The sequence below is a fragment of the Mytilus galloprovincialis genome, chromosome 3 (genome assembly GCF_965363235.1).
Source record: "Mytilus galloprovincialis chromosome 3, xbMytGall1.hap1.1, whole genome shotgun sequence".
Taxonomy (NCBI): Eukaryota; Metazoa; Mollusca; class Bivalvia; order Mytilida; family Mytilidae; genus Mytilus; species Mytilus galloprovincialis.
The window spans coordinates 94,094,427-94,106,690 of NC_134840.1; the positions used below are offsets into that span (position 1 = coordinate 94,094,427).

Genomic DNA, 12,264 nt, shown 5'->3' on the forward strand with positions numbered 1-12,264 from the left:
TGAGATAAAAATATATTTCAAGAATACTGCATTACTTTTTTTACTAATTCGCTTTCCAATAATTGAATATGTTTGTTTGTGTTCTATTTTTTTTTTCCATCTTAAATTTAAGAAATTATGCATACTTTTAGAAGATCTTTGAAAAAAATTGATTGAATTTGTAAATAACTTTGCATTTTTTTTTTTAAATATTTTCATAAGGGAACACAGTTAAACGATATGACACTTAAACAAAACAAGAGTAAAGATGAACATTTTCTTTTGTTTGGTCATTTCATATTATTAAAAGGAACGAAGCGCTGACAACTGAAGATAGTTTGGTAAATGTTATTTTACGAGGGCCAATACAATTTACAGGTAAAAATATACTCTTATAAATTATGTAGTATTATGTGTATTAAGATATACAGTGCATGTATTTGTTCCATTATAATATACATGTATATTAATATTTTGAATAATAATGTGTATCGTATGACAATATTTAATCCCTTTTAAACTAAATTCTAAATGGAGTTTTAAACTCTAACAAGTTACTGTCAAAAATAACAGCAATCAAATTACGTCATTCCTTTTCACAACAATGCAAAGATTTTAATACAACATTGAACATTTTGTTGAAAATAAATACTACTTCAGTCTTAAGGTTGAAAGCCCTCTTCCATGCTAGGATTTTTAAACCAGGAAAATATATTTAAATAAAGACTAGCAAAATGATGTATCTAATCAACAAAAACAACTATCAAAGCTACATCCGTAAGAAATTTTACAAACTTTATGAATACTTTTAGAGCTAAATTCATGAGACTGAGACATGTAATACAATAATTTATGCTTTGACAATACATTCAACAGAACATTTTTACAGTACAATAAAAAGTTTTTAGGGAAATGAAAACTATTGCAACACATTAAAGATAAATCAAAGCCTTAAAGGCTGTAAAAGCAATTGCTGCCATGTTAATGTTTGGGGACTTTTATTTTTCATCCACATATATACAAGAATTAAACCTGACACGAGTGTTGTCTAGTTAAAAGTAAGAAGGTTTTAACTTTATATAAATAAAAGACTTTAGCAGAAAGTCATTTTTAATATGTTTTATATTTCACAAGGAGACAACACGTTTACCAGGCTAAAGTTGGGGTCAAATATACTATTTATATGGATAGTCGACCTTCCTATGGATAGAAACAAGTGCATGTGGGTACGAGATAACTACAATTCTCATGCAATCCCGAAAAGGGGGGGTCATCACAGACAAACATGACATTAAATCGTTATCACTGAACTAGTATATATATTGTATAGGGCCAGCTAAAGGACGCCTCCGGGTGTGGGAATTTTTCGCTGCATTGAAGACCTGTTGGTGACCTTAATTCTGCTGTTGTATGTTTTTCTATGGCCGGGTTGTTGTCTCTTTGACAAATTCCCCATTTCCATTCTCAATTTTATTATACGAACAAGAACAAACAGCTCTACGTTGCTTTGATATTTATCAATTTTCAGGAAACATTGCGAAACATGATCTTCAATATTTCGAAAACATGTGAAATAAAATTGCTAACACGGTACGTGGACCGTCGAGTGTCAACAAACGTAGTCGACTTGTTCACTGAAAAGACGAGGATAATGGTTTCATCTGACATTTGTTATGCAAACCTAGTTTTGATCATGATATTTAAAAAGACGTACTTTTTTTCTATCTATGAACTAGAAAACTCCAAATTGTAAATATCTCTTCATCTGGACCGACTTGGCATCTACTACGTTTGGACGGGTCCATTTCATTAGTAAGGTGATCGATAAATATTACGGAGTTTTGACAGAAAAGGAAAACGAACTTATTGTTATGTGTTTTCAACAAGCGTTTCGTTCCGCTAAATTATTTGCGCAAATAAAGTTTGTCTATTTTTAGATTACAGGTAATAATTTGACACTACGCATTAACCTGTGTAGTGATTTTGATTTTACGATAAATGTATGAATGAACGATAATTTTATGAATGAACAAGAGCACCTGACCTCTTAAAGAAACACAAATTAAACATAAAAAACCGTATTTATTAGGAGATAATTCAGTTAAATTTTCAATACTAAATCAACAACTGAAATGAATCCATATTTTGTTGAAACATCGTACGAACGGCGGAAAACGGAATCGCATTTATAAAAATGTACTTTTTTTCACTCGGACTTTCATGTTATTTGATAGTCAAACGGTTGACCCTTTAAATACAAAAATACATCTACAAGAACATATTCTGAAACTTCTTAAATCCACTAACTTTTTTTTAAAGTTCCAAGCTATGTATTGCATTAGAAAACATACATAGGTGTTAAAGAATGACTGACCAGGAGCCTGTTTAACAAAATACTATGGCTTGATCTGGGCGGAGTCTCTGATCTGGGTCACAAAGATGGCCATACGCGACGGCATAAAAGCAATTGCTTTAAAAATCAATTAAAACACAACACAATAGTCCATTTTTTATTTATTTTTTTTTGTGGGGGGAGGGGGGGTTATCCCACTCCCTCTAGTTTAACAAAGAACCAAATTAGCTAAAAATTACACATCAATTAGTTACAAATTCATGCACATATTTAACCATGAGAGAGTATTTTTTAAATTAACTACAACATAATCTTCTCTAGTTTTCCATCTTTCTCAAAATAAAATTGACTAGAAAATTATAAACTCATTACTGGTAAAAAAAAACAACACCAAAATAAACAGGTATTCAGCTTTACACCACCTGTACATTGTTTAAAATAAGGGCTATTCCATTAAAATGTATGTGGGAGGGTAGGAAGGGAAGTTTAATTATTGAATGTGCACCATGTGTCTTTTTTGAGTGTGCCTGAATTACCATTATGCAAAATTATTTAACAAATGGTTTTTGGTTTTAGGAATATTTTGAAAGTCCCTTCCTACCCTCCCATATACATTTTAATGGAATAGCCATTACAGGATAAGGTTTTTTGTCGTCTTAGAAATAATACATTTTTACTCTTTTCTTCCAAAGGTTTTTATTGTTTCAAGTGTCTATTTATCAAAACAAAATATTTCTAAGAAGTGAATGCAAATCTGCAATTGAGGAACATTTTCATACTTTAACAGTGAACTATCTTTTTCTGTGATATTAAAATGCTTCCAGAACTGTGAAATTTGTGGATTACTTGCAAGTGTTATTGAATGCATACTACTAAAACATTATAGCTCTTTACATAGCAGAAATAAGAAGTGTGTAGATCAATGAATGTTTTAAAAAAAGAAACTATTAAAAGGTTATAATAGATAACGAATTCTTTATATTAAAGAAAAAACTTGCTTAGCTTTGAAAGCAGAAATTGTCTGCCTCATGAATAAAAAGATTTTGCAGAGTATTGCATCTTGAAATGAAAAGATTTTGCAGAGCATTGCATTTGGAAATGATAGGAATTTGCAGAGGAGAATGGCTGTCTTAATGAAATGAAAAGAATTTAATGAGTTTGTGAGAATGGCAATGCACAGGTGATGTTTGTTACTGGGTACAACATGAGCCACCATGGGTTATACATGCAGTACAAGAACTCACTGCTGGATGATCATTTCCTAACGTTTTCTCACGAATGCCTAAAGCATCGTTCAACAGGTTTGCAGCTTCTTTATATTTTCCTTGGTCTCTGCAAATTTCAAATCACACATTGTATACATTAATATCAATTTCATGTTTAACAGATGGGAGACAGTTTGATGTTATATTTATACCAGTACAGCAATTAGAGAAATTTAATTTGGAATTGGCTAAGATTTAAATTTTTCAAAAATGTTCCACAAATTTCGCTCTAAATAAGGCTTATTTTTTTAACACATCTTCTCTTAGACTACATAGACTCTTGCTGACTACATATATATATATCGAACTATCTCCCCAAAGATTCATATCATTAATGCACTCACTGCAGGATGATCATATCCTAATGTTTTTTCCCGTATTTTTAAGGCATCGTGAAGGAGATTACCAGCCTCTTTATATTTTCCTTGATCTCTACAAAAATAGCAGCAGCAAACAAAATCAATCAAATAAAAAGAGATTAACTGACATCTTTTTTTAAATGGCACTGTACTGGAAATCGAGCGAAAAAATCAAGGTTTTTCATTACTGTCCCTATCATCTGACAAGATTTGAAGAAGAAATCAAAGCATTTTTATTATACATGGATCAATGAAAAATATGTGTTTCTTGTTACCAAATAAAGTTATTTCCGTGTCAACCCTGATTTTTGTGTCAACCGTAATTTTGTGTTGTGTCAACCCTAATTTTATGACAACCTTTTTTGTGTCCAACATTTGTTTTTACATCAACCCTCTTTGTTTGCATCAAATTTCAAGATGGCACAGTTTATCAGGAATATCCCCACATAACACATGAGTAAATTAAAAATATTTTGGGTTCTAATTCAAACACCTTTGTTTTAATGCTACTGCAGAAGCAACCATGCATCTATTCTTGATGTAAAAGTTTATCACATTTTTACTGTACATATATATTTATTGATGAATGAAGTATAAAAGCACCAGCTGTAATAACCTTGTGATCTGTTGTATAATCAATATCACTGATTCAATAGCATTATAATAATATCAGTCTGCCTACAGGATAATCACTGGTCGATTTTCACAAATTCCTTTCTGATGTGAATGAACAGTACATAGAAGAACATTAGGGTGATTTGAACTAAGATTTTATTCAATGCATCTTATGTACTTTTCAAATATTGAAATTGCTCTTTTCTGTATCTTATTAGGGTTATTTAATCAAACAAACAAAATTCAATGCATCTTATTTAGTTTTTTGCTCTTTTCTTTATCTTGACATAGAATTTGCTGTATGTCAAAAATATTTTAATGATGGCTCAATCACTTTCTGCAATCTAAAAGCATCAATTTTACCTGTATACAAGAGCCAAAATGTTTAACATGGTAGCAACATCAGGATGATCATGGCCGCTGGTCTTTTCTAAATCTTCTAATGCTTGTTTACATAGGGGTACTGCTACTTCATATCGTCCTTGTGAGGCATACTGGATGACTAGGTTGTGAAGGGTACGTAGCCGAGCTGGGATTTCATAACCACCGCTAGCAGCTTGGGCCATTGCACTTGGTTGAGATGGAGATAGTACTGAAATGTGATAACATGTTTAATTAATACTTTAAATCATTGGGCGCTCTCATTGACCCTTTCCAAGTATATGTTGCATCAAAGGTAACAACATGCAATATCATAAATTATATGTGAAAATACTTTAGATAATATAAAATCATATACATGTATATAAACAAATATGTCATTATAATTTCAATGATGCAGATATAAACTACAAGAACAGTAAAGAGGAAAAACACAATGCAAGTATCAAAAGAGTTACATCAAAGATACTTTGATAAACTGCATGTTTGTTATAATGTCATTGATTGGGGTTTTGAATTTAATAACAGAACGTTAACACAATTGCTGATTTATCACTTTTCTGAGGAAAGTATAACAAAATTAACAAAAATCTAAGAATATATTTTTTTTAGAACATGTTCTGTTAAGTGTTCTGTGCTTATTTCAAGGACTGTATTTTTTGTTGTTGTTGAATAACATACCTTCTGGTTGTGGACCATCTTCATCATCATCAGGGAAACCTAAATCTAAAGATTGGGTAGACTGGTCCTGTTCCTTTTCTTCAGTACCAGACTGCAATATAAACAAATATATGTAAACAACAAAGAAATTCCATAGATCATCTGTCATTGTCTGTAAATAACTCGTATATTGGATGACAATTGAAAACAGTCAACATTTCGAAATTGGCTGGAAGACTGTTCATAAAGTATAGTAATAAAACTGATTTGTTAACAAAAATGATTTGATCTTGTGTGTATCAACATGATTTGCAGGTTTAAATGTCAATCAATTATATATGTTCACTTTTGTTGAAATGACAGTTTTGCAGTACCTAGCTTTAAAGGGAAGTGTTCTCTTTCAGACATGGTGAATATTTTATTTAAATATATTATTAATCATGGTTGACATCGCAGGGCAGTGACATGTGCAATATTTTCAATGAGGGCTTACTCATGTTATTTGTTGGATTTATGCATTGAGGAAAAGAGTGTGAGAGTGAAATAATATATTTATCAAAGATCAAAGGTACTAGACCCTTTTATGATAATATGCATGTTTAACTTTGAACAACATATACACACATGTTATAGGTGGCATAATACAATTACTTTCATTTTCATTCACAATTTTTTTCAGAAAAAATACAGCATTTTACAATTGATTGTAGTTTATGAGCATGACAGCATATTATCATTAAAGGCTCATAGGAAAGCGAATAGTGAACTGTAAGAATTAACCTATATATATTTGTACCTAATATTATCATTATATTACATTGTATATTCAATTAATATTAGTAACAAGAAATTGCAAGTTTAACAATATTTAAACATGACGGTAAGCTTTCTTACCCAAAATAACAATTATTTCAAGTCTTAAAATCAATATTTTTTCTAAATTCTTCTCTTGATTAGAATTTTTTTTTTTTTTTTCCGACATGCACAAAAAACCTCAAACTTCATGTGTTAATAGCCTTTTAAATTTGCCTGTTGTTAATATCTTGTTCACCATCATAAATGTCCACTACCCCTCTAGAATGAAGCCATTCAAAAATAAAATATGAATCAAATTTCCCGTACTTTTTTTTCCAAAATATATCAAAGCATGAAGTTTCAACTTCTAATTTTGTTATATAAAAATTTTGAATGACATTTATATTCCTTCAGTCAATACTTTCTATCATATCTTGGTACTGTAAGCCATGTGTTAAAATATTTTTCATTAATGGTTTTGAAAGGATAAGAGATTCAGGGAAGGGAGACAATACCTGCTGCGTTTGTTTCATTTGTTTGATTAAAGTCTCTACGTCCTGTTTAAAATAAATATCAACTTTATTACCTGACCAAAAAGCCTAATACTGTGGATTCATTATTACTTATGGGATACATGCTCGAATTTTTGTGGGTATAGGTTAACCACAAAATTGAAAAGTTCAAAATTTCTATAGTCTTGCATGTAGACTTTGGAAAACCAAGATAAAATATCCACTCAAAAAATTATCATTCCTCAATGTACGAAAATTGGTATCCATGAAAATAAATGAATCCACAGTATTAAATGTTTGGATATATACTTTCAAAACATTATCTTTGGTTGTTTTCTCTATCTATTTCCTCACTATATTTATATAATTTTCCTAATTGTGTTGTCTATGTACAAATTCATAAATTATTCAACCAGTCTCATAAACAAAACAATTCCATTAAGAATTTCTGATACATGTAGCTGCTTTTACATGATGCTTACAATTAATAAAATTGTCGTCTGCTGTTACCAAATCAACAGTCCCTAAACAAGCTATACTATAAATAGACTGACCTTTCTATTGTTGTTTTGCCGATTTTCAATTAGGTTAAATAAATCAAGTGTACAATGTATATGAAAATTAACATTTCCATGATAGTTGGATATGTATACACATGAAGCATGCCAGTTCATGATAATTATCAGAATTATTCTTACAAAGAGGGGAAGTGTCAGACACCATTCATAGTAAAATCTGGTAGTTGCCGGTTTTCAATGAAATTTCCTAATACATGTGTGGTAAAAGGATAAAAGTACAATTGAATATTTACCCCTCTTTCAAATTCATTTATATAGGGTATGTCTGAAAGTGAAAGCCCTCATAACTGGAACAAATCAATGTGAACCAATTTTTTTATCAGTTAAAATACAAAACTAGATTAAGATTTTTTTTAGATTTAATCATTGAATCTATTGATTTTGTTCATAAATCCTAATAATGACCTAATTGGGTGGGGCTTGTCATGTTGCTTTGAAAACACATTCTATTTCTAATCAAACCTAGTGATACACAATATATATTTACAGCCATAAATAAATCATTTACCTGTGTTTGTGGATCATTACCATCATATTTTTTAATTTCATTCATGAATTCTAAATGTTTTTTCTCTTCTTCTAATGTCGCTACTTTTTGTTCACTGAATTGTAATTTTTGTTGTGTATTCGCTAATTCGTCTCTTAACCAAGCGTTTTCTTGACAAAGTCTTCTCACTTGTGCCCGTAACTTTTGTTTTTCTGCCTCTACATGTTGTAAATGGTTGGCTAATGCCATCATCACCTGAAAACAAAACATGCATTTATTTCAGATATTATAGAATAGGATGAACTGCTTCACAATTAACAGTGAATTACAATTATATAAAATTGAGAATGGAAATGGGGAATGTGCCAAAGAGACAACAACCCGACCATAGAGAAAGTCTTCAAAATAAATGAACAATGACTGGCAAAGATGTTTAAAAAAGGTTTTGTACAGAAGCTGCTGTTTCTTTAAAATTTCTTTTTAAATCATTGAAAATGACATAAAAGTAGATAACTTACATGTAAGGAATAATGTCATGAATGTGGAATAGATCCACATTATTTTCATATCTTTTATTTTTGTCCAGTGTTTTTTAGATTCAAATTATGAAAAATTGCATTTGTGTATTAAAGATTATAGCCATTTTTGGTTTTGAATATAATGGAGAGACCAACATATGAGCTGTGTCGGATGGAAATCTCCTTATTAATGCAAGCGGATGTACATGTACAAGACTATGATTGATTTGGGAACATTCAAATACCAAATGAAATGTTGGTCTGTTTTGTAGTGTTCGTAATGAAATATTGGTCTGTTTTGTAGTGTTTGTAATTCTACTCAATTTTCAAACAGTTACATCCTGTCCATTGAGGTCTTTTCAACTTGAAATATTTTTAACAGATGTATTTATATTCATTGCATAAGGTCGATTTCTATCAGACGCCTCTCATTTATATTCCTTATTTGTTTTCACTTTCAGGGCAGGAAAAAAGTTTGCTCGCTGATTAATAGTAAAGACTACAGATTTCTTATCAGGTATCATTCTGCATGTTAGCAACAAAGTAAAATTTCTTGTTCAATATCAAAGGATCTTATTACTACACAATCTGATTGATTACATTTCACAATACAAAATCTACATTATACTTCAATTTATGGCTCTAATTTCCTAATGTATGATTAAAGGCCATAAAAAGAAAGTATAAAGTAAAATCTCATTGATTAACTCGAGAGATGACAGGCAGTTGTTGATAACTGATCAATACTATATCCAATTATTTTGATTGTACTCTTCTTTTGTTTCAAATACCAATAACTGTTATGTTTCAATCAGTCTTATCTTTCTTTTTTACCAATAAATTTGTAATATGTATTTCTACTTTCACAATCTTGATTTTCTACCTGTCGGTACCATGACAAACATTCATAATTTTTAGACATATTCAGCATAAAGCTAGTTTCAATTATGTAGACTGTTTTCACCACATCTACATATGATTTTTTTGTGCTGTTTGGTTGCTGTCTAAATGAAGTACACCCCATATCTCTTCATAATCATGTGTAAATATTCAAATAAAATCACAGACACTCACCTGTGCCTCACTAAGTCCTAGTTCTATTGTTTCTAGAGACTTTTTCAGCCGGTTGGTTTTTTCTTCGGTAAGGTTCGTGTCACCATTTTCCCGTTTTATAGATTTCATGGAGGTAAGTAATCCATTAAGAATCTGATGGTGCTCATTTTTAAGAGTTTCTAAACCTTGTATAATTGTCTTAGTATTTGAAGTTATATCTTCTTGTGTCACAGTCGTCATTTTGGCGATTTCTTCTATCTTTTTACTGAAAGCAGAAAACATGATATGACAACTTATGATTTTCTTAACAATTCCACATGATCGGCACATGCAAAATTAAAAAAAAAAAATGTAGATACTAAGTATGTACTACCCTTGATTAATTTTTACAACTTGTTATCTACATTTGTATATAAGTTCAAATGTAACACCCTAATAATCAAAGATCTAGTTTAAGATAGTGATACTCATAGAAGAAATTTTTAGATCTTGTGATGTATATAAAAGTTTAAATCATTAGACCTTGTTTACGAGTTTTCCCATATCTTTAAAAGTACATAATTTCATACTTTTAAATTGTAAACTAAATTGAAGAATTTCAAAATTTTCACTTTGCAACAATCAAAATTACATTATAATATTTTGTAATATTTCTAATTTTATTTTCAACCTACATGTATGATGAAACCAGGGCAAATAACATAAAGTTTCATCATCTTTGACTATATGGAAAACTTTCAATGCTATATTTAAATTGCTTGTAAATATATATGGATCAGAACGAATATAGTGAACATGTACAAATGTATGCAAGACAACAATTTTCATAAAATACAAAATCTAAGAAATAAGGAATATATCAAACCATACCAACAATTTTATTGCTGTCACACATCCTGAAATTTGTTAGAACTGTTTAGGTAAACAAAGGGAGATAATAAAGAAAATTAATTATCTATTATCTTTTAAGGACGTTTACTGTAAACTGGTACATACTTCTTTCAAGTTTTCCATTTTTTCCCATACATATTAGCCCTTCTGTCCTTTTCAAAGATTATGCATAAAAAAAATTGCCCAGTAACCCAACTATTTCTATCTTTTATATTAAACATAATATCTCTAATGCTGTGAATACACTCCCAGTATAAAAATAATAGTTATAAATTCTTGTAATGTTATCAATTGTTCACTAGCTATAGGTTTAACATTATTGTGATCCCATATATGTTTTGTCAAAGTTTTAAAGAAACTGACATAATGATAAATTCAATGAACTATTAAAATGAGGTCAATAAAATCGATCATTTCTGTCAGATGGATATTTACATATTATTATTCACTGTAGTTGACCCTATATTACTTATAATTTCTTTAATTTTCAAATTGCTGCTGTTATTAAAAAAAAAAAAAATGCTGTATCGTTATTTTCCAAAATTAAAACATTCTGTTAAAAAAGGTGTTATCCTAAATGAAAAGTATATTTTGAATTTCATCAGCAAAAAATCATTAAATTTTCCTCCATCCATCATCAACCCAAGGATTTGTATTTCTATACAAATCCTTGATAAACAACGGCTTCAATTTATCTTCTATTTCAATACAGCATCATTCTACCTTATACAAATGTTATATCAACAAGTTAAACAAACTTCAAGAACACAGTCTGAAAATACAATACTGACTGAAGTACAAATCAACATTTAACCCCTGAATTTCCCTATTGTCATAATTGTCCAATTTTCCAATTTCTACCATCAAGTTTTCACCATCATGGATTATACCTATACAAATCAATGAACTGTTTGTAGAGGAATGTAGACAAACATTCCACACCTGACTCAGGTATTGATTAGAGAAATGTTCTAGCTTAATTACATGCAAACTATAAAACAAGTTTAATGGTCCAATCAATGAATATTGTCATTTTCCTCCCTTTCATTTGATAGTTGTATTTTTTCATCATTCCTTTGCTAACAAATGCGATTATATAACTGAGTATTTTTGGGGGGAAATGATTTTTGTTGGTTTCTTTCTAGCTGTTGTAAGGTATAAATTGGAACTTGAATTTTTACACAACTCTGTCAAATTTACATTAAAATATGTTACATCTACAATACAACATAAGTTTACCTCAAATAGATAAAACTTGCTAAATATGGAGGATAGAAGAAAAACCTAAAGCACACAGGTGTGGATTAACTATCACTGAGAGGTCCTTAATTTCATGAATTTGATAGGTAAACAAATGATTCAGTTTTCAACAAATTATCAATTTTAACAGAACTTGGAAAAAACGCAAAATAAAGTCCCCCACCAAAACCATATTTCCTTCAAAAAACAAAATGTGTTCACATGAAAATAAATGAATCCAGTTTGAGAACCACATATCTTTTATGGGGTTAACATAAATTCATGTACATGTAGTTCTCCAATGAAAGTTTGCACACAAAAATATAAACAGTAAAATGGGTCATTTTGACCTTTATAAAAATGTCATCAAACTAACAAAACTAGATTACCATGCCCTCCCCACTCACTTTAAAAATTAATTTACAATCAAGGATTTGTATATAGGACTTCTCTTGAACTGAATTTTAATGTGCGTATTGTTATGCGTTCACTTTTCTACATTGGCTAGAGGTATAGGGGGAGGGTTGAGATGTCATAAACATGTTTAACCCTGACGCAATTTTGCGCCTGTCCCAAGTC

The 12,264-nt window shown here is 30.1% G+C and overlaps 1 protein-coding gene across 13 annotated transcripts in view; it reads right to left on the bottom strand.

Annotated features, from left to right (window-relative positions):
* The window catches only part of LOC143069428 (kinesin light chain-like), a 47,971-nt gene that overhangs the window by 21,418 nt on the left and 14,289 nt on the right, over positions 1-12,264 (bottom strand). For 7 of the 13 annotated variants that reach the window (XM_076244049.1, XM_076244054.1, XM_076244044.1 and 4 more), the window contains 6 exons: positions 9,577-9,820; positions 8,006-8,239; positions 6,923-6,964; positions 5,634-5,724; positions 4,935-5,163; positions 3,577-3,664 (listed from right to left, as the gene is read on the bottom strand). In XM_076244049.1, coding sequence (XP_076100164.1) covers positions 3,577-3,664; positions 4,935-5,163; positions 5,634-5,724; positions 6,923-6,964; positions 8,006-8,239; positions 9,577-9,820 — 928 coding nt within the window. Of the gene's footprint in view, positions 1-3,576; positions 3,665-3,941; positions 4,030-4,934; positions 5,164-5,633; positions 5,725-6,922; positions 6,965-8,005; positions 8,240-9,576; positions 9,821-12,264 lie in introns of all 13 variants that reach the window. The other 6 variants (XM_076244052.1, XM_076244050.1, XM_076244058.1 and 3 more) reach the window with 3 other exon arrangements.